The sequence below is a fragment of the Lepidochelys kempii genome, chromosome 3 (assembly GCF_965140285.1).
Source record: "Lepidochelys kempii isolate rLepKem1 chromosome 3, rLepKem1.hap1, whole genome shotgun sequence".
In the NCBI taxonomy this organism is placed as follows: Eukaryota; Metazoa; Chordata; order Testudines; family Cheloniidae; genus Lepidochelys; species Lepidochelys kempii.
In genome coordinates this window covers 143,869,600-143,892,683 of record NC_136382.1, presented here as the reverse complement: position 1 = coordinate 143,892,683, position 23,084 = coordinate 143,869,600, and the positions used below count along the sequence as shown (strand labels likewise).

General features: G+C 41.1%; 1 protein-coding gene across 9 annotated transcripts in view; it reads right to left on the bottom strand.

The window, feature by feature from the left end:
* Nucleotides 1–23,084, bottom strand: part of SLC30A6 (solute carrier family 30 member 6) — a 43,833-nt gene that overhangs the window by 20,461 nt on the left and 288 nt on the right. For 3 of the 9 annotated variants that reach the window (XM_073338332.2, XM_073338333.2, XM_073338334.2), the window contains exons 2-4: nt 10,155–10,241; nt 8,373–8,457; nt 7,295–7,337 (exon numbers count right to left, since the gene is read on the bottom strand). In XM_073338332.2, coding sequence (XP_073194433.1) covers nt 7,295–7,337; nt 8,373–8,457; nt 10,155–10,241 — 215 coding nt within the window. Of the gene's footprint in view, nt 1–18; nt 4,429–7,240; nt 7,261–7,294; nt 7,338–8,372; nt 8,458–10,154; nt 10,244–23,084 lie in introns of those variants that run through there. The other 6 variants (XM_073338336.2, XM_078852233.1, XM_073338338.2 and 3 more) reach the window with 5 other exon arrangements.

The following is a 23,084-nucleotide window of genomic DNA, read 5'->3' as shown; positions in this document are numbered from 1 at the left end:
AGGATGTACTGTACTTACAAGGGGCACCATCAACTTTCCCCAAAACCCAGCATCATTCAGACTACAATAAGGTTATCACAACTCCAAATGCAATATATTTTTCCACTGAAGTTCCTATAAGAAAAAGAAGCTAAAGTTTAGTCTCTTTGTGCCCTCAAAATTCTTTTGAAGGGGAACTAGAGGGCAACAGAGAAACATGCAAATAAGAGTTGATAAGCAAAGGTTTTCCATTGTTCTTTTACTGCACTGAGAACGTTCCCCCTTTAATCCATTTGTTTTACTTATATTCCTTTTTAATAAAGTTGCATGCTTTTAAATAGGGTGAAGTTAAAAAATCTTAACACTTTAGTTTGTTAAATGGAAATCATTTTAGCCTGTAAGGCCAAAGATGGTGGCATAACCTCAATGGCCTGTCTTCCTCAGGACTCAAGCATTGGTATTCCCGATTCTCTTGAGTCTAAGACCAACTGTATGATGGACAGTAGTTACTGCTACTAATGGAAAAACAATCCATTTCAGTTTGATTTACTGGAGCCAACCATGTCCAATGACTCTCATGGCACCCAATGGCTCACTGCTAAAAAGTCTGTAAAGGTGTTCAATATCCAGAAGTGCATAGTTTGACAACTGGACGTTAGATCAACAGTACACTAACTTGAAGAAAAGTTTAATTTTGAATGAGGAAAGTTAGTGCACTATTGTCATTCTATAAAATAGTGAGGAGGCAAAGTCTAACCTGCTCCAGAATCCTGAAGAAGCCAATCCTTTTACTGAGACTAAGACAAGTAAGCTATTCTAGGATTCAGATACTAATATTGCAGACACTTCAGAAATCAGTCTACATATGAGAGCCACATTATATAAAAACATACTGCTTTGCTCTTCATATATTTTAGAAACGTTCACACACTCGTTATTTGGATTAAATTTATTAATGAAAAAATTCTACGGATTATACTATTATACAGATGTCCATTTGTTCACATATTCTATCACACGTTAGTGGTGGATCCAAGTTGTAAATTTCAGATCTGGATCCAAACTTCTCCAGTGTTCTGAGTTTTTTGATTTGTGTTTTAGTTATGACTCAATCCTCTGTTACAATATAGGAACGACCAGGAGACACCATTAAAAAAAGAAATCAAATATTGTTCCAAAGTATTGGTTTTATCACAGTATTTCCTTCTGCAGTGAGGTACTTGTACTGTATCACAGTAAAGATTTACTTTTTAACATAATGCATGACGTATTACTACCTCCATTCCCTTGCTAATCTTATAGTCTTACTGATCACTGTCTAAAGCACCATGTTAAAAGAATACATGTAATGGTTTCCACCACTTTCCTTTGAAGACTATTGTCAAGGTTCCCTCCTCACTCTGAACTCTAGGGTACAGATGTAGGGACCCGCATGAAAGACCCCCTAAGCTTATTTCTACCAGCTTAGGTTAAAACTTCCCTAAGGCACAAAGGCTTTGCCCTTGGAGGGTATGCTGCCACCACCAAGTGATTTAACAAAGAATCAGGGAAAGGACCACTTGGAGTTCCTATTCCCCCAAAATATCCCCCCAAGCCTTTACACCCCCTTTCCTGGGGAGGCTTGCGAATACTATCCTAACCAATTAGTTACAAAGTGACCACAGTCCCAAACCCCTGGATCTTAGGACAATAGAGAAATTAGTCAGGTTCTTAAAAGACGGATTTTATTTAAAAAAAAAGGTAAAAATCACCTCTGTAAAATCAGGATGGAAAATAACTTTACAGGGTAACAGATTCAAAAACACAGCAGAACTTCCTCTAGCCTTAGTTTCAAAGTTACAAAAAACAGGAATAAACCTCCCTCCAGCAAAGGAAAAATTCACAAGCAGAACAAAAGATAATCTAACATGCCTTGCCTGGCTTTTACTTACAATTTTTGTAATATGAGAGTCTTTTAGGATGGGTTATAGGAGAAGGAGTTTTCTGACCTGATGCTTCTCTGCTTCCCAAGAGAACTCACAAAATAAAGCCTTTCCCCCCTCCCAAGATTTGAAAGTATCTTCTTTCCCCATTGGTCCTTTTGGTCAGGTACCAACCAGGTTATTTGAGCTTCTTAACCCCTTACAGGTAAGGAGGAATTCTAGGCTACCCTTAGCTGTATGGTTATGACAATATTTTAAAGACAAATCTCACCACTGGGAAGGTTCTTCCTCAGTACTGGCCTAAATTTTCCATTACTATTAATTTTAACTCCTTGAACCAACCCAAATAATTTTTCTGCCTCTCTAGTGTTTACACCTTTTAGGTATTTGTAGACAGTGATCATGTCCCCACTATAGTTAGCAAAATAAACTGTTTAAGAAGAAATATTAAACTAGTAACCTCCAGTTATTAAGTTTTATTGTTTTTCCCTGAATTCCTTCCCATTTGTTTACATCTTCCTGTTACTGAAGTACCTAGAACTGAATGTAACATGCTAGGCATGGGTCTCAGAGCAATGCAAGAGGAATTACTACCTTCTTGTCCATACTGTGACGCCTCTGTATACAGCTCCAAATCAAACTGGCATTTTTGGCTGTAACTGCTCATGCAAAGCTCATACCTAATAGGCTATCCACTACCATCCTTGGGTCTCTCTCAGTATTTTTCTACCTCTTACTGAGTAAGTGTGATTCAGATTATTTTCTCTCTGACACATTAAACTTGAATTTTTCCAAGATGAATGCCCTTTTCTGCCACATTTCTCCTCTGCAGATGCCTTTTAATTATTTTTGTTTGTAATGCTACTTGCAACACACCTCAAATTAGTACCATCTGTGAATTTACACAGCACACTTTGTACCCCTTCTTCCAGATCATTACTGAAAAAGTTAAAGACTGGACAAAGAACTTATCACATAACAGACAGACACATCTACACAATGTAATATATTGATGTTTAGCATTACTCTTTGCTCACAGAATTTCAGCCTGTTTTCATTCCTTGTAACACTGCCCATATCCAGAGCACCTGAATTTACTTCAGAAGTAAAATTTTAATTTGTTATAAGCCATCATGCAGCTCACAAATTGAAAGAGTGAGGGAGTTATTTTTGCAGCAAAAATATTGAGCATTGCTCACACTGAGCAAGAGATCAAACCCATGTAAAGAATTTGCTGAGAGATAGTTAGAAAAGTCTTCATCTCTGATATACCAATCATCTCTGATATACCAATATTCAGGGCATTCCACTTTGGTATATTCCCAAAATTTAGGAAATAATGTTCTGTGCACACTTGGCACACAATTTACAATCAATAATATTTCCAAAGTTAGTTTTCTTACAGATCAGCAGTTTCATTCCGGATGTGTATAGTACACACAGAGTTTGAAGTCTCAAAATAAAGCTGTGTTTAGTAATAACTAAAAGGGGATTTTTCTTAAAATTAACATTCAGATAACTCAAAAGTGGCCCCAACAGCTTTTCCTTAAAAAGCTTTCCATTCGGTGAAATAAATGTCTTCTGAGCTGATCCAAAAAACAAGAAATTTCAACTGAGTTAGTACAGTAATTTTATGAGAAGTAACTGACAGATTTAGATATTCAAGTGTTATCACAATAACTTGGTCAGAGACTAGAACTTATTTTAATATAAAGTCTTGACCAAGACATTTTGCCTTTCAACTGCCATTCTTGCATGCATGTTGTTGTGATTTATAAATGTTTTGCTAGCAATCAGGTAACATCCAGGATATGCATGCACCCCCTACTGATTAAGCCACATTATTTCCCTTGCTAAAACCTAAAATGGCTAACCCACAAGTTTTCTTGTAGATGTTGTGTGTTCCATATATGAAACTTTAACTTGCCAATTACATAATACTCATTGGATCAGCTTCTTATTTCTTCCAACAAGCTGCACATTTTAGATGGCTGCACCAACAAATGTCATGAACATTTGTTCAAATGTTTTCTTCATATTAGCAAAAGGTTTGTGGTTTTCTGTCTGTTCGAAAGTGGAAAAAATATAATTATAGTAAAAATTTCAATACTGTATGCTATCTGATACAAAACAGTATCTACATTAAACTTGTAATTATGCTACTTCACAAAAAGCTAAATAAAAAACAAAACCAGTTTCATAAGAAAACTGTACACAAAAGCTCTTTTTTCTATTTACCTCAAATTATAAGAAAAGTACAACTGAATTATTCTACCTAAGTTCATAGTCTTGCTCACTTCACCAAGATTCTGGGTGATTTATGTACTACTAATTCCCAATTCCTCAAATGAAACTCTCGCAGTTCAGGGTAACTGCATCTGTATTTTCTACTGCAGTGTTCCAGCAAGGGCATCTACCCACAGGGTTCCAGCTCCCCTGGCCATCACCTCCCTTGGGTGTAGGCCAGCATCTCTCTCCCTTCTGACCAGAAAGCAGTTCTTGTGGCACCTTAGAGACTAACCAATTTATTTGAGCATAAGCTTTCGTGAGCTACAGCTCACTTTATCAGATGTAACATGTAGCTCACGAAAGCTTATGCTCAAATAAATTGGTTAGTCTCTAAGGTGCCACAAGTACTCCTTTTCCTTTTGTGAATACAGACTAACATGGCTGCTACTCTGAAACCTTCTGACCAGGGTATTTCCAGGCTGCACAGTTATTCAATGTGTTATTCCCAGAGCAGAAAGATTGCCCAAGGATACCTGCTTGCTTTCTCTTCAGAGAAGTTTAGCAGGTATAATTGCTAAAGTTGTAAGTATCACACAGTTCTATCTATGAAAGCTTATTTTATTCTTAAAGTAAAAAGCATCACAGAGAAAAACATTAAAAACAATAAAAGAACCTACTAATAAGTTTACCAGAATTCTGGCAAGGTAAATCCTTCAAACCCCACCCTAGGAGAATCCTTATGATTACCAGTTCATCACTGGTTTCAGAGTAGCAGCCGTATTAGTCTGTATTCGCAAAAAGAAAAGGAGTACTTGTGGCACCTTAGAGACTAACAAATTTATTTGAGCATAAGCTTTCATGCGCTACAGCTCACTTCATCACTGTGTCAGCTCAGAATCCGCACCCAGTGCCCCAACTCTACCCTAAAGACCAGGGCCCTCTGTGGAACATGGGTCCTGTCTGTTTGCTGGATTAGGAAGAAGACCATGAGCCAATTTAAAACCAGACTATTTATCCACAAAGCCTTTCTTTGTATGTTGGTCTGTGGAGAATCCAATTTGCCTTAGTATATGTATCTCTCTCCAGGGGGTTGATAAAGAAGGAAGTACATTAGCATTCCCCTGTCCTACTAAAGAAGGTACTACATGCTTTCCAGGATGGTAGACTGAGGGAGAAAGGCGGTTCGTGTGTGATTCGAGCTGTTCCAAGGACGGACAAAACTTTAAATTATGCTCCCCATCCCTATCAGCAGGTATGGATAGTCTCTGCCTGGTGGGACAGGAATGAAGCTGCACAGAATGTAGCCTGCAGCTGCGCTCTGGGGGAGGAGATGCAGGTATCTGGGCAGGGGGGAGAAGAGAGAGACACGACCATGCAAATCCCCTCCTCCAGCACCCCCCGAAATACTCCCTTGCACTATACACAGACCCCTCTGACACCCCCAAACTGTACCCCACTCCTAACTCCCCCTCCTCCCGGCAGTGTCCTCTATTTGGGAACTTGAAATATAGTAACCCTAAGAAGCAAATAAACAAGAATTGACTAAAAGATGTGGGACAGAGTTCCCCCCCCAAGATATGCCCAGCTGGCATGTGTGACACACCCAAATGGAAGCTTCCGACAAAAGCATAACAGAGGAACAGGAACTGGGTTGTTGTAAGGGTTTCTTTAACTCTCTACTCCTGGGAGAATCTTTTTTGTTGTCGATACTGTTCTAGACATACTTGCTGACAGGTATTTTGAAATAAATTACCAAAATAATTGAAACTGGCATGATTATATTGGGTTATTTTGACCAATAAAATATGCAGAATTTTAAAATATTGTGCACAGTATTTTTTTAATTTTTGGCACAGAATTCCCCCAGGAGTAATACAATGCCACACCAACACATACACAATTGTAGTTTTAATACAATGTACCCCAAAAGCATTATTCCTAATTCAATAAAGTTTATCTTATTTCCATAAAGTTCGTTCAGGACAATATAAGATATTGTCAGTCTGTCAGACATTTTCCAGCAGACTTCAATTTTTAGTAATCTTAGGTCATCACCAATATTTCAACATATTCTTTAAGAATGATTCAGTTTTTCTTTTAATGAACTGAATTGGTATATACTATACCCAGTGAGAAAATGAACTACAGATTTACCACCCATTCTTCAAGAATAGAGGTCAGAAATCAGTAAATACAGTCAAAGAGACTACAATGCTTACACATGCTTAATTTTACAAACACTAGCTGTCTTGTTGATGTCAATGTGTTTGTAGGATCTGGCCCTTAAAACAGAAGTAAAACTAAAAATCACTTCCCACACCCTAAAGCTAAAACAAATACATTTTACAAATGATACTTGTGGAACTGGTGGTGGTAAAATTTTCTGAGTCAATCAATTAAAGGGATACTAGTTTGGCACACAGTGTGGACTTTGTTTTCAATTTACTTTGTTATAACAATGTCAGGCAGCTGTGTACAGAAATCTAAATATAGTTGACCTTTTTAAATTGTTCTTATCAGAGCTGTGATATTAGTCACTGTTTTCTTCTAAGTTTGTGTACTATTTAACACACAATCTTATATACACAATCTAAGACATTGTTAAACCAACTACTCAGTTCTTGCCTGTATTTATGAAAAGTCATGAATAACTCTGTAGTTGGTACATAATATTTATTCATCCTACTTTTACCCTATTTCAAATTTAGTAAAAAGAATATTCTTACAAGCATTGATAAATTCATAGATTCATAGATTCATAGATATTTAGGTCAGAAGGGACCATTATGATCATCTAGTCCGACCTCCTGCACAATGCAGGCCACAGAATTTCACCCACCACTCCTAAAAAAGACCTCACACCTATATCTGTGCTATTGAAGTCCTCAAATTGTAGTTTGAAGACCTCAAGGAGCAGAGAATCCTCCAGCAAGTGACCCGTGCCCCATGCTACAGAGGAAGGCGAAAAACCTCCAGGGCCTTCCAATCTGCCCTGGAGGAAAATTCCTTCCCGACCCCAAATATGGCGATCAGCTAAACCCTGAGCATATGGGCAAGATTCATCAGCCAGATACTACAGAAAATTCTTTCCCGGGTAACTTGGATCTTACCCCATCTAAAAACCCATCACAGGCCATTGTAGGATCAGATTTAAAAAAACGTACCTGAAAAGATTAAAGATTGTCAGGTAAGAATAGGCAGTTAAAGCTGTGAAAACAAAATTTTAAACACTTAACACACTTTACATTATTAGCAACGAAGAACGCTATATGTGATTTTGCCTTCAAAAATTGTGTGTCCCTCAATGTCTCTGAGACAGCTGCCTACCATTTTCTATCTTCACAAATTCTCTTTGCTGAAAATATAACTTATTTCAGAGTATGAAAATGTACATCTTAAAACCATTTTTGTATTTTTCTGTCTGTACTAACTACTCCAATATTTCATTTAATAACAAGTTGATTAACACAACACTAGCTCTGTGAAACCATGTAAAATATTGAAGTATTTAGTCACTAATGCGCATCCAATCATGAAAGTTAAGATTGGGAATTTAGACATGGAAAAGTCAGGAAATTCTCAGTTAAGGTTTCCATCCCAACCATAACAGTGCCTGTGTATGTATTACAATAAAGGGATGGGTGAACTGGTTCAGCTAAGATAGGAACTAGAGCAATGTTTTGATAATAATTTTTTCAGACTGAAATAAGATTAAAACTGCACCACATAGTGAAAATATAGGCACACATGGGAACATCTTGGGTATTGTATGCAAAACCAGGACACACATTGCAGCACAGGCTGGGGAATACAGGGCAGAATAGTCATGGATTTAGGAGAAGCCACTGCCACTACCTCACAATTGGAGGGGAAGGTCTCCACTGAAGTCAATCGGACTACTGACTTGAGAAAAGGTTTGAAGGACTAGTGCTAAGATTCTAAACTCTGCATGAAGGAAGCTCTGAGAGAAGGACTGGCAGGGAAAGCAGCCTCAGAAGCACTTGTGGGAACAGTGAGTACCTTCAAGAATTCACTGGCCACGTGCAGTTCCTAAGCCTTGCAGAAAAGGAGTTCTCCTAAACTGACTATGCAGTAGCTTTAAAATGGATAAATTATGATGTCAGTTGCACAGCCGTCTAATTCCATTATACTCAGGGCCCTGCTTGTTTATTATGCTGGCACTGCTATAAATTAAAAATCAACAACAGACAACAATTATTTAGATGCAAGAACAGAACATACCTATACTGTTAGTAGAGCTGCACCACATAAGCAGGAAACCGGTGCATATTAAATTAATTGCACCAAACAGCAAGATCTTCCAGGACTGTTAATAAGAGTAATTACATGAGTAACCCTTTGGCTTAAAAGACAAAATATGATAAAATATGCCTGGCTTGATTTTAAAAGTCTGCAATACTTCATTACACATGTAGTGTTTTTCCCCAAAAAAGGTTTATTTTGAAATAAACTATTAAATGCCCTCACCTCCCTCTGCTAACTTTATGGGCAACCTGACAACTCACTTTCAACGGCATCATGGTACATGCATCATGGAACATTAGCCTCAAAATACAATTCTACTCTGATAATTAACTATGTAAAAATGCCACCTTTTTACTTGCAGATCAGTGTAAAGTATACACCGGATGACTTAGTGATACAAATATATTATAGTTTTACTCCTATCAACTGTGGAGAAACAACAGAGCGAAGAGAGAGCTGGAAGCTATTCCTTCATGTACATTGTCTCAGAAGTTCCTTTTCACTTGTGCATCTCCTTTGTAGCCAATGGGCTGCACCAGTGTCACTTGGGGCTGAAACTGAAGACAGCAGGGCTGCACAGGTGCAAATATGGACCTAATTTAGCCTGCAGAACATTTACTCCTAGTGATGATGCATAAGAAACAACCCAGCTTGACTCTCAGATCCCAGGCTGAGTTTGCAGTTCTGGCAGTCAGTAAGAGTATTTTTACTTGTAAACGGAGTACTGCTGGTATGGATAGCAGTGGGGCGGGGGAAAACCATTCTCACTGAACGTTAATGGGATAGAGAGAGAGAGGGAGAATGGACCCTAAACTTTAAGCTTTTTTTTAAAAAAAAATAAGCAGTAGGGGTCGAATCCAGCACTCTTCACAGAGGCAAAACTCCTTCCCCCCACTACACTGGAAATTTTGTCTGAGGAAGGAATTCAGGATTTAGCGCCTATTTTAATTAAACAATTCAAAGCAGCCTTTCAAAATTTCACTCACCAAGAGTGTTTAATTCTGTTTCATGGCAAATCAAATATTGCATGATTTTTCATTATAATCATTCATCAAAGTAAACAGTAGGTATACAGATTTTGTGACTATGGTGGTAAATTTTTATGACAGTTTTGCAAAGCTACTTTAAAATTCCCTCTTGATGGGTTTGAATCTTATCGAGATACCATGTGCAGAACAATCCTTATTGCCCTTTTTTGTTATTTCAGGACAGAGCTCCTAGTTCAGTTCTACCCTAAAGAAATGGGAGTTGGATAGAGCTTTAACTGCCAAGTATGTTTTACCTTTCCCGTAAGGCTTTATGATCATCACATATTTGATTTAAAATTAAATGTGAGGCACTCAAAATCAATGGCAAGGGACACCACATAAATTAGGAAGTAATTAAAATTTACAATAAACTCAGTGAAAATAATGCAGGTGCAGCTAAAGTGGAGTGAAGCAGATTACTACTATTTAGGCCATCTATAAAACAATATGTACTTCACTAATTCTTAAATTGTTCTCCTACCATTCTTCAGATATATTTTCGGCCATTTTTCAAGTTCTGTGATTACTTCAACACACACTTAAGTACAAGGCCATAAACCCATATGAATTTTTAACTTAAAGTATAAATTAAAATGTCTACTTAACCTCTTTTGAAACCATAGCTAGGAAAGGGTAAAAGATTTATCTGGAAAGTTAACAATATACTAATCATTTAGGCACAATCACAATTAAATTACATTTGTAATCCATTTTTTACAAATTCACTTACCCTTCGATCAGCTGCTACCAACCTAAATTCCTGTGTTAACTTGCTAGCTATTGTTCTTTGTGATTTGCGGAATAGATGTATTGTCCCCTTTAAAAAAAAAAAAAAGATTAGTTTTCTTCTTGTTCAAACCATTTTTATGTTCCCTTCTTATTTTTATTCCTAGGAACTACCGTCGCTCCTTTGTAATCAACTGAATATACATTGCTTATTGGTAAATGTTGACTGTCTTCATATTCCTCATCACAAAGAAGCTACATCATGGTAATAATGAGTAAGGTTAGGGAGATGCCACAATCGTCGAAGGAGCAAGCAGTAAAATCATTGAGCTCTTAACCCTTCCCCAATTTTTTCCTTATAATCTTTTCTACCTTGCTCAGCACAATGGGTTGATTTAAATAAAACGTAATTTATATACGTGGTTTTAAACATGACTTAAATCAGCACAAAGGAAATCTTGGTTTAAATCACTGATTTTATTCTTGTTTGCATTTGTGGTTTAGTTATTTTTCTAAACCATTAAAACATATTTATATGCAACCAAATATCTATATACTAAATTTGGATCTTTTTGCTAACATGGAAGATACACTATATATTTAAGAAATTATATAGCTTCACATACATTTATTCAGATTCTTAAATTTTACATTTTTATTTTGCTAGAAAATGGTGACTAACTCAAATCTTATTTACTAGAAAATGTTTTATTCTGGATTTGTGTCAAGCTGCATTTGAATGGAAATTAGAATTCAGATTCATTTTAAACTATACAAAAACAGCATTTATAATTGCTTTTAGTTAAAACTATAAGAAAAAAGAGTTTAAGTATGTTTTCCATTTAAAACTGATTTATTAAACAAAGGAATTAACTGTCATTAGTAAACTGATGGATTGTTTCTGGTCATCACAGACCACACTTCCAAAGGTCTTTAGGTGCCTAACGGGATTTTCAGAAGTCCCTAAACAGGTTAGGTGCCTATCTTGCATTGAAAATCTGGCCCTTCAAGTTATTAGAATTAGCAGATCTCATCCCTTCCCAACTGGTTTTTAATTCATAGACTGGAAGAGAAAGAGGGGGAAAAAAGCTCTCTTACTTTTTCAATTCCTAATCAATTTCTCAACTCTGAATGAACTAATCCAAATTAAGAAAATATTCTCTCAACTTGCTAGCTAAGCCCTCCCTCATTGTCTTAACCTCCACTCCAAATTTCCTACAACTGAAAATTTCAACTGATAAAAATAGAAAAGTGCTTAAAACCCATAGTTTTGCACGAATGAAAATTTACAATTGTTAAAAAACAAACCTTGATATTATCCACTGACATTATAAAAAAAAAGAAAAATTCTGCCACGCCTAAGTGTAATCAATAATTTTAGGTATAGGGGCCTTCAATGGACCATGGATATGATAGGCTGCCCAAACTGAAAATCTTTTCCATTTAGAAGAATATGTTTTCCTCGTGAAGAGCTTTCTGCCCTGTAGTCAAATGTTTTGAAGTAACAGTGAACAGTCATACCACGCAACCAGTCAACATCCAGGCTGTCAGATGCAGCAATCTCAGGTCTGGATGAAGTATTTGGTTCTATGCTATTACACCTGGACTGTATTTTTCTTGGTTCTATGCTGTTATGTCTAGACTGTCTGGAAGTGCCATCCGAAGCTGAGTAGACATTCTGAGATGATGCTAACTAGAACGGTGTCTGCTAAAAAGGAACAATCAGGATGATCAGTGTGGCTGCATCCCATCTGATTTGCCATAATGCCCTTGGTTTCAGGGGAATCTGTGGAAATGCATACATGAGCCCCTGATCCCGCGGTATGAAAAAGATATCCTGTCCTGTATTAGAATCCCAGGCGCATGACTCCATGCGGCACAAGATTTAGTGTTGATGACAAACAAGAAGTCTGTCAGTCTATAAGGTGCCACAGGACTCTTTACCGCTTTTACAAATCTGTAATGGGATTTCCTCACTGGTGAAATATTGGGGTGATAGAATTCTTCAGAAACCATTCATGGTTGCTGATGAATGGTGTGCGCTAAGATGGAGAGCTACTGGAGTAATCTTGTATTGTTGGCACTATGTATGTAACTTGATTGCCTCCTGGCATCTCCTTGCTTGTTACGTAATACTTTGCAGATGTGCTATATATAAGAATCTGCATAGTGGATGTGACATTACCCAGGGTACAATGAAAAAACAAGGAGTCCTTGTCGCACCTTTGAGACTAACAAATTTATCTGGGCATAAGCTTTTCTGGGCTAAAACCCACTTCATCAGATGCATGGAGTGGAACATACAGTAGGGAGGTATAAATACACAGCATATGAAAAGATAGGAGTTGCCTTACCAAGTGCGGGGACAGTGCTAACGAGTCAATTCAATTAAGGGGGGATTTGGCTATTCTCAACAATAGACAAGAAGGAGTGGAAATCACTTCTGTAGTGCTCATGAGGCCAATGTAATGGGTGACAAGAAGGGGAAATTAGTTTTGTAGTAACCCATCCACTCCCAGTCTTTATTCAGGCCTAATTTGATGGTGTCCAGTTTGCAAATTAATTCCAGTTCTGCAGTTTCTCATTGGAGTCTGTTTTTGAAGTTTTTTTGGTTGAAGAAAAGGGTACAATCTAGACTGATGGACAACTATGTCCCCTCAATTCTTCAAGCTGGGATGCCTTTTACGCTGCTTCACTGTGAAAGCAACCACTCCTGGTTTGCTCTCTCAACCTCCAGCATGTAAATCACTCCCAGCGATACTGTATGAGTGCTACAGCCAGTCACTCATGAATTACACTGTAGGGCAACACCAGCAAACTCTCAGTCCCAGATTTCCCCCCAGAAATGTGCGTCTTATACTATCCAGAACCCTCCTAGACAATACAAACTTGTATAAAGTCTGTAATTTCATTAATACAAAATTATTTGCACAAATCTTGTTATCCCAAATGGAGTTTCCCAAACACTTCAATCCAAACACACTGGTTTAGATAAAACAAAACAAATTTATAAACTACAGAAAGATAGATTTTAAGAGATTACAAGCAATGAGGCATACAAGTCAGAATTGTTTAAAAGGAAATTAAAGGTAAAATGCAACTAACTTAACAAGCTAAGTGAATACCAAGCAAAGGTCTCTCTCACCACATGTTCCTGCAGTCTTAATGACTGAACCTCTTTCAGTCAGGATCTCCCCTACTCCACTAGTGCTTCCTTTGTCCTTCAGGTGATGATGATGCCAGGAGCAGAGCGCAAGGGAGAGATGATTTGTGGCTTCTGCCCTCTCGCCTTATAGCCCTTTCTTTTACACAAGAATCATCTTCAGCTGATGTTCAGCTATGTGGCCAGGAACCTTAAGCTGCTTCTTTGTCAAAATGTAGATTTCCCCCCCACACACACACCCTCTCTCCTGCCAAAGAGTAGCCACTTAAGGTGGTGGTCCACTTGATCTAGTTGACACCTGGCTGAGGCACCAGCTACCTTTTGTCTCTGGGGAACTTGTTTCTGACTGCCCTCCAGAACATGATGGGACATGTCTTCATAATTTTATACAGTAAAATATTCTATCTTTACATACAATGTTGCCACACATTTTACCAGGACAATTATGATCAGCAAATCATGAGTTTTCAAATGATACCTTACACAGTATGCTTTGTACAAAATTTAACAGTTTTGTAAAAGGGGTGAACATATGGGTACCGACTGTCATGGTGGAAAACTGTAGAACACATTGGAATGCTATGCTAACAAATCTGATCACTCAAATTCTAGAACGTTTATATGTAGAGTCATGTCCTTTTGGGACTATCTGGAGGTAGTCCAGGTGTGCACCTGTGTCTCTGATGCACCGGTGTTCAGCATCTTTATAGGAGGTGGTGTGAAGAGAGGTGCTCCCTTGTACACGTTTTTGGGGTCTGAGCACCAGTGCAATGACAGAATATGAGCTGGGACCACAACTCGCATACCTTCATTTGCAAAAAGAAAAGGAGTACATGTGGCACCTTAGAGACGAACCAATTTATTTGAGCATAAGCTTTCGTGAGCTATAGCTCACTTCATCGGATGCATTCAGCGGAAAATACAGTGAGGAGATTTATATACACACAGAACATGAAAAAATGGGTGCTATCATACACACTGTAAGGAGAGTGATCACTTAAGATGAGCTATTACCAACAGGAGAGTGGGGGGGAGAAAACCTTTTGTAGTGATAATCAAGGTGGGCCATTTCCAGCAGATAACAGGAACGTCTGAGGAGCAGTGGGGGGTGGGGGGTGGGAGGGAATAAACATGGGGAAATAGTTTTACTTTGTGTAATGACACATCCACTCCCAGTCTTTATTCAAGCCTAAGTTAATTGCATCCAGTTTGCAAATTAATTCGAATTCAGCAGTCTCTCGTTGGAGTCTGTTTTTGAAGTCTTTTTGTTGTAATATTGCGACCTTTAGGTCTGAAATCGAGTGACCAGAGAGTTTGAAGTGTTCTCCGACTGGTTTATGAATAGAGACTGGGAGTCTATGTGTCATTACACAAAGTAAAACTATTTCCCCAAGTTTATTTCCCCCCGCCCCCCTCCACCGCTCCTCGGACGTTCCTGTTAACTGCTGCAAATGGCCCACCTTGATTACAGTGTGTATGAGAACACCCACTTTTTCATGTTCTGTGTGTATATAAATCTCCTCACTGTATTTTCTGCTGAATGCATCCGATGAAGTGAGCTGTAGCTCATGAAAGCTTATGCTCAAATAAACTGGTTAGTCTCTAAGGTGCCACTAGTATTCCTTTTCTTTTTGCGAATACAGACTAACATGGCTGCTACTCTGATACCTTCATTTGATGCCTCTTGGGGGTGATACACTAATCTTAGTCAACTTTGTAATGGACGTAGGTGAAGTCTGGCTATGGGCAAGCTGATTTGTGACCTAGACATCTGAAGCAAGTTCTTACTGTAGTTGATGGATTCATTTTCATATTGGTGAGGGTTATCTGGAGAGCAAAAATCTCTCCTCAGGATGATGTGTGTTCTCCAATTTGCATTCAGTTAAGGTTCCTACTAAGTCTTGTATGAGATATGGTGAATTATGAACAATTATGAGACCCAGTTGCTTGAACAGATGAAGGTCATTTCAATGCTGTAGCAACTTCCTGATGAAATCTACCTTTGATCAGCCCATCATCTAGATATAGGTAGACACAAATGCCTTGTCTCAAGTGAGCTGCCACCACAGTGAAAACTCTCAGTGCTATGGAGAGACCAAACAGTAACACCATGTACTAGTAATGATTGGGTCCTACTTTGCACCACAGACATTTTCTGTGGGCCAGAAGGATGGGAATATGCAAATGCATGTCTTGAGCAATATGAAAAGGAAGGATGGAGGCTAATGTTACTATCCTGAATCTGAGACAATGTATAAACGTGTACAGTTTTGTCAGGTCTAGAACAGGACAAAAAAACCCATTCATCTTCAGAATAAAGAAATATCAGGAGTAGAAGCCTCTTTCTTTGTACTTCAGATATAACTCCTCTAGCTTCTAGGTCATTGGTTTTCAAACTTTTTGTATTGAACAAACAACAAGCCCCTGAGTGTGAGTCCTGCCCCTTATAAATTAAAAATGGGGAAGGGGCAATTTAATTTAATTTAATGGGGGCTCAGGGCTGTCAGCCCCACAGAGCTGACGGCTCACGATCCCCATGTAACCACATTGTGAACCTCTGTGGGGTCACGACCCCCAGTTTAAGAACCCTTGTTCGAGGTGAAACAGGGAAACCACTTTTAGCTAATTCTCATGAGAACGGTCCCTAAAAATGGATTGGGAAGGGACTGGGTAAGAAGCAAGGACTGAAACTGGATGGGATATCCATGGGAGACAACTTCCAGCACCCATCTGTCAGTTGTTGCTCTAGTCCAAACCTGATGAAAGAAAGAAAACTGGCATCTGAAGACAAGGTTTGGAGATAGTTCGTCTCATGTGTGTGTTGGCTTGATCCTTGTGTCAACCAACTGCCAGGAAGCAGATGCAGAATGAACAAGAAAGGATGCTATGGGTACCCGCATGGCCCCACAGTATGCCAACACTTTTATGGCTGACTTAGAACAACGCTTCCTCAGCTCTCCTCCCCTAATGCCCCTACTCTACTTGTGCTACATTGATGACATCCTCATCATCTGGACTCATGGAAAAGCCGCCCTTGAGAAATTCCACCATGATTTCAACAATTTCCATCTCACCATCAACCTCAGCCTGGACCAGTCCACACAAGAGATCCACTTCCTGGACACTACAGTGCTAATAAGCGATGGTCACATAAACACCACCCTATAATGGAAACCTACTGACCGTTATTCCTACCTACATGCCTCCAGCTTTCACCCAGACCACCCCACATGATCCACTGTCTACAGCCAAGCTCTATGATACAATCGCATTTGCTCCAACCGCTCAGACAGAGACAAACACCTACAAGATCTCCATCAAGCATTCTTACAACTACAATACCCATCTGCGGAAGTGAAGAAACAGATTGACAGAGCCAGAAGAGTACCCAGAAGTTACCTATTACAGGACAGGCCCAAAAAGAAAATAACAGAACGCCACTAGCCATCACCTTCAGCCCCCAACTAAAACCTCTCCAACACATCATCAAGGATCTACAACCTATCCTAAAGGACGACCCATCACTCTCACAGATCTTGGGAGACAGGCCAGTCCTTGCTTACAGGCAGCCCCCCAACCTGAAGCAAATACTCACCAGCAACCACACAACAAAACCACTAGCCCAGGAACCTATCCTTGCAACAAAGCCCGTTGCCAACTGTGTCCACATATCTATTCAGGGGACACCATCATAGAGCCTAATCACATCAGCCACACTATCAGAGGCTTGTTCACTGCACATCTACCAATGTGATATATGCCATCATGTGCCAGTAATGTCCCTTTGCCATGTACATTGGTCAAACTGGACAGTCTCTACGTAAAAGAATAAAGGTACACAAATCAGACGTCAAGAATTATAACATTCAAAAACCAGTCGGAAAACACTTCAATCTCTCTGGTCACTCGATTACAGACCTAAAAATGGCAATTCTTCAACAAAAAAACTTCAAAAACAGACTGCTGAATTGGAATTAATTTGCAAACTGGATATAATTAACTTATGCTTGAATAAAGACTGGGAGTGGATGTGTCATTAGACAAAGTAAAACTATTTCCCCATGTTTATTCCCCACCGTTCCTCACACTTTCTTGTCAACTACTGGAAATGGCCCACCTTGATTATCACTACAAAAGGTTTCCCCCTCCCCCCGCTCTCCTGCTGGGAATAGCTCACCTTACCTGATCACTCGTTACAGTGGGTATGGTAACACCCATTGTTTCATGTTCTCTGTGTATATAAATCTCCCCACTGTATTTTCCACTGCATGCATCTGATGAAGTGAGCTGTAGCTCATGAAAGCTTATGCTCAAATAAATTGGTTAGTCTCTAAGGTGCCACAAGTACTCCTTTTCTTTTTGCGGATACAGACTAACATGGCTGCTACTCTGAAACAAAGGACGATGGCTTCCTTTGAAATAATCTTGGTTTAGAATTATAGAATCATAGAATATCAGGGTTGGAAGGGACCTCAGGTGGTCATCTAGTCCAACCCCCTGCTCAAAGCAGGACCAATCCCCAACTAAATCATCCCAGCCAGGGCTTTGTCAAGCCTGACCTTAAAAACCTCTAAGGCAGGAGATTCCACCACCTCCCTAGGTAATGCATTCCAGTGCTTCACCACCCTCCAAGTGAAATAGTGTTTCCCAATATCCAACCTAGACCTCCCCCCACTGCAACTTGAGACCATTACTTCTTGTTCTGTCATCTGCCACCACTGAGAACAACCTAGCTCCATCCTCTTTGGAACCCCCCTTCAGGTAGTTGAAGACTGCTATCAAATCGCGCCTCACTCTTCTCTTCTGCAGATTAAATAACCCCAGTTCCCTCAGCCTCTCCTCATAAGTCATGTGCCCCAGCCCCCTAATCATTTTTGTTGCCCTCCACTGGTCTCTCTCCAATGTGTCCACATCCCTTCTGTAGTGGGGGGGACCAAAACTGTATGCAATACTTCAGGTGTGGCCTCACCACTGCCGAATAGAGGGGAATGGAATAATCACTTCCCTTGATCTGCTGGCAATGCTCCTACTAATACAACCCAATGTGCCGCTGGCCTTCTTGGAAACAAGGGCACACTGTTGACTCCTATCCATCTTCTTGTCCACTGTAATCCCCAGGTCCTTTTCTGCAGAACTGCTGCTTAGCCAGTCGGTCCCCAGCCTGTAGTGGAGCATGAGATTCTTCCCTCCTAAGTGCAGGACTCTGCACTTGTCCTTGTTGAACCTCATGAGATTTCTTTTGGCCCAATCCTCCAATTTGTCTAGGTCACTCTTGGTAGGTGAGTACTCAGAAGACCCTTGTTAAGCGTACCTGGATGCCTTCTCTTTAGTTTGCCATTTGTATCTAAAGGACTTGCAATCTGATCCAAAGGTGCAGATGTCCAGTGAGTGAATTGTGGCCCTGGAGTCCTCTGGGGAGTAGACCACACTGAACTGTGTGCTGAATGAGTCTGTACCTGCAAAGGGCAAGTCCTCAATTGTATTCTTCATCTCCCTAGGAATGCCAGAGACCTGTAACCACAATGTTCTGTGTATGATTACCACAATGGCCATCGACCGACCTTCCATGTCGGAGGCATCCATGGCTTCACAGAGATCGCTTCATCACTAGCAAATTTAAGTAATAATGGCTTTTCAACAAGTAAGCCTTTCTTCCAAAGAGATCTAATTTCTTTGGGTCCTTGTGTTTAGGAATGACCTTGGATTGCGAAATCATTAATAAACTTAGTGTTGGGGCAGTGGAGTACATTATAATTCAAACCTCTTTTAAAGTACCTGGTATTTTTCTGTTCCTTTAGCAGTTGGAGGCAATGTTACTGGTGCATGCCATAGGGTTTTGGCTGGTTCTAAGACGTCCTCATTTGGTAATTCATTTCTGGCAGGAGCAGAACAATGTGCTCTATCAAAAAGCTTGTGAGATTTTTCTTCAATCACTAAGGTCTCTATCTCAAGGGTATTAACTATATGAGAGAACAGCTCTGGAAGGCTTTCTAATCATCTGAAGCTGATATAGGAGCCAAAGAGACTCTCTCAATGGAAGATAATGACAGGTTTTCTGGCAGGAGATGAAGAGTGCGGTTCAGGAGGCTCAAGACCTGCCTGTTCTACCTCTGCAAGCTGTTCTTGTTCCTTTCTGCCTCCAGACAGAGGCTTGGACATTGATGTAGGACAGCATGAACTTCTGCATTTTCTTGAATGGTAAGAGGGAGACAGAATCCTGGGTCCTTTTAATGGAGGTCCTGAGTATGCCCAGTAAGGTCAAGATGGAGCACTGTAGGGATGAAGCTGGTTCTGGGACTTGGCTATTGCCATGTCTGAGGCAGAAGAGTCAGGGCTCTGAAGTGAGTGCACCCTGGTTTGTAGAGAGGCCTTCTCCTGATGTGTGTGAACAAAGAGGAAAAAGTTCTCTGCTGGAATGTGAAGAGAAGCCATGTCCTAGTGATGGAGAAGACAACTAGGCTTCCTCCAAATGCAACACATCTTTAAGGCCACGTCAGCACTGTGAGGACAGAGGTACATACCAGTGCCAAATGTAGTGTCATAAGTTCAAAGTGAGGTGCCAGGGACATCATTACATCCTCTAACATTAGATCAACTGGTACTGTTAATGTTTCTTTTGTTAGTTCTGATGCCAGTAGCTGGTCACCAGCATTATCTGGCGGAGACTCTGAGGTTGATTTATACCCCTTTGGTACAAACAGTTTCAGGCAAATACCCCTGATTTTCTTGTCCTGATCATAAAGGAATGTTATACTGAGCACAGCCTGGCACATGGCTCTCACAGAGACAAAAAAGGCAACAACTATGGCCATGCATATATGGAATGAGTGTCATAGGACTGGCATGGGTGAAGCCCAAGGGCTTTCAATCAGCCATTTTAAATCAAGGAAAGGGTACAAAGTGCTGAGGCAAAATCTTATATTTATTTATTTTTGCATCAATAAAATAAAACAAACAAGAGAGGGCATTAGATGGGAATTAACTGACTATGAGAAGCAGATTCTAGTACAGATTCTAAGTAGCAGGCAGACACTGCTTGATTTGTCTCCCTGCCCTTGGCAGTAAGCGGGTACTGAGGGTCATTTGAAGATACTTTGCCCTTTATGCTCTTGCATGCAGGGGGCATGCAAGGTGCAGACATAGCCCAACAGACACTACGATTCAAACAGTCTCATCTTCCGTCCGTGACTTACAAATATAGCTAGAATAGGATACATACAGACACCTACTTGAAGGACTATTTCCCTTCTGTCACTGATTTCAATCAGAAAAACTCTGGCAAGCTGCCAAAATATCTGAACTTGAACATTTTAAAGATTTTGGCCCACCTCACTGCCAAAGAAGCAGCAGCAGCATCACCACCATACACTAGGAACGCCTGGGAGCTATTGGAACAGTAGCTAGATTGGGGAGTGGAGAAGGAGAAGACAAGCTAGGTTCCCTCTCCTTCTCCCCCTAACCCCCGCTATAGCACATGGATCCAGGGGCTCGCCCCCCTAATAGATGGGTACATGGGGAGGAACTCCTCTACAAAAAAAAAAAAAAAATCCACACCATTCTGGGCTTCCCTCAACTACTCATCCAGATCCAGGACACGATGATAACCATCCTCCCTCAGTTTTAACTGATTTCTTTTTCTATCAGCTGGCATAGTTAGTTCTGCAGCTCAAGTGGCAGAAGTCAGTGCTTCAACACTGAAAGCTGAGGATTCAAGCCCAATTGATGATGCATGATGAGGGAGTTAGAGCTGTACATTAGAGAATTTATCATCATCTTCCTTTAAAAAAAGCCTATAGTCACATACACAAAACTACATTAAAACAATGCTACTCAGATTTCAAAGTCGAGCACTGAAAAGTTAGGCAATGCCAAATTCTCTATTACCCATACAACCCTAACTTACCTCCTTTATCTATATGCATTATGATCATTTAATTAAAAACTGTCACATTTTTCTTTTCCATAGGACTCCTGCCTCATTCAGTGCAGGACAGGGATACACAAGAGGGTGGAATTCAGGCTGTATAGGCAACTGTGATAGTGTTTCCTAACTCTTGAGTGCTCGACATTGAATCTAAACAACACACTTTTTAATGTTTGACATTATATACTTAATAAATGCTTGGAGTGTGAAACGTAACTGTGGCAAGAAACAGATTCAGTGGAAAGTTATCCAGCTGCAGAATAAACAGCCCTACTTACAAGCAAGACTACATTTTAGTCACAGGTATTTTTAGTAAAAGTCACAGACAGGTCACAGGCAGTAAACAAAAATTCACAGCCCATGACCTGTCCATGACTTTTACTATATACCCCTGACTAAAACTGGGGGGGGGAGGGGGGGGAACGCACACACAACCCGGGACCCTTGATGGGAACAGGCAGGGACAGCAGGCTCCCTAGCTGGCTCCACACCTCCCCGCCAGCAGCAGAGTCTGGATGTTGGAGGGGGTTGGGACACGCAACAGGGTGAGGAGGGCTCTGAGCAGCGCTTACCTGGGGGGCATCCCAGAAGCAGCAACAGCCCCCTTGCTCAGCTGCTAGGCACAGGCAGCGTGCAGAGCAGCCTGACCATGCCTCCATCTAGCATCTGAGCGAGGGGGATGTCACAACTTCCAGGGAGCCCCCCAAGTAAGTGCCACCCAGAGCCCACCTCACCCCATCATGTGCCCCAACCTCCTCCCATACCCAAACTCTGCTGCGGGGGGGGTGGGGAGGGGGAGAAGAACAGGACACAGGACACATGCAGTGGCCAATCCGTGACAAACCCGCAGCATTATTTATAAGTCCCTGACAAACCATTAACACTGGACCACAGCAGGGGCCTAGGCAGTCTCCACCTCCAACCATGCCCCACCCCTGCACCGCCTCTCTTCCCCACCAGCCACACTCCTTCCATAGGTTTCAGAGTAACAGCCGTGTTAGTCTGTATTCGCAAAAAGAAAAGGAGTACTTGTGGCACCTTAGAGACTAACCGATTTATTTGAGCATAAGCTTTCGTGAGCTACAGCTCACTTCATCGGATGAAGTAGCTCACGAAAGCTTATGCTCAAATAAACTGGTTAGTCTCTAAGGTGCCACAAGTACTCCTACTCCTTCCATATGCTCCTTTCTTTGCCACCCCCTCTTCCAGTAATGCACCAGGGCTGGCTTTGCCCTGCCGCAGCAGGCCACCCACTGATGGCTTCCAGTGCATGCAGGCAGTGCCAGTGCTAGCCCACTGGAGGCTCTAAGCAGGAATATTTGGGGGAGACCCTCCACGCACAACAATAATGATCCCTTATTATAGGGAGTCCCTTGAGCTGCTTGGCGCCCTAAGCAACTGCTTAGTCTGCTTATGTTTAGCACCAGCTTCACATGCAGAGCTCCTGGTTCATTCAGTGAGACAAGCCTGGTCTTCACCTAAAACTTAGGGCAACTTAGTTACACCGCTCGGGGCTGTGAACAGTGTCCCCCCTTCCCTGCCTGTAACAAGTGCCTACACCACAGCTGTGCCAGGCAGCGCAGATCCCCCTCAGGCGGCAGCAGGACAGCTGGTACCTGCCCTTTTCACGGCCCCCGCGGCACAGCCAAGAGCAGGTACCAGTGTCGCAGCTGCCGGCGGCGGGGCGGGCACTGAGGGGCTCGGAGGTTCGCGGGCCGGGGGAGCCACCAGGCCCTGAGCGCCGGCGGAGCGAGGTAGGCAGCTCTCAGCGTGCACGCTCCAGCGGCCCGGCCCACAGCAGCCTCCCAGCGCCGCTCGCCAGAAGCCACGTCCCCCAGGCCAGGCCA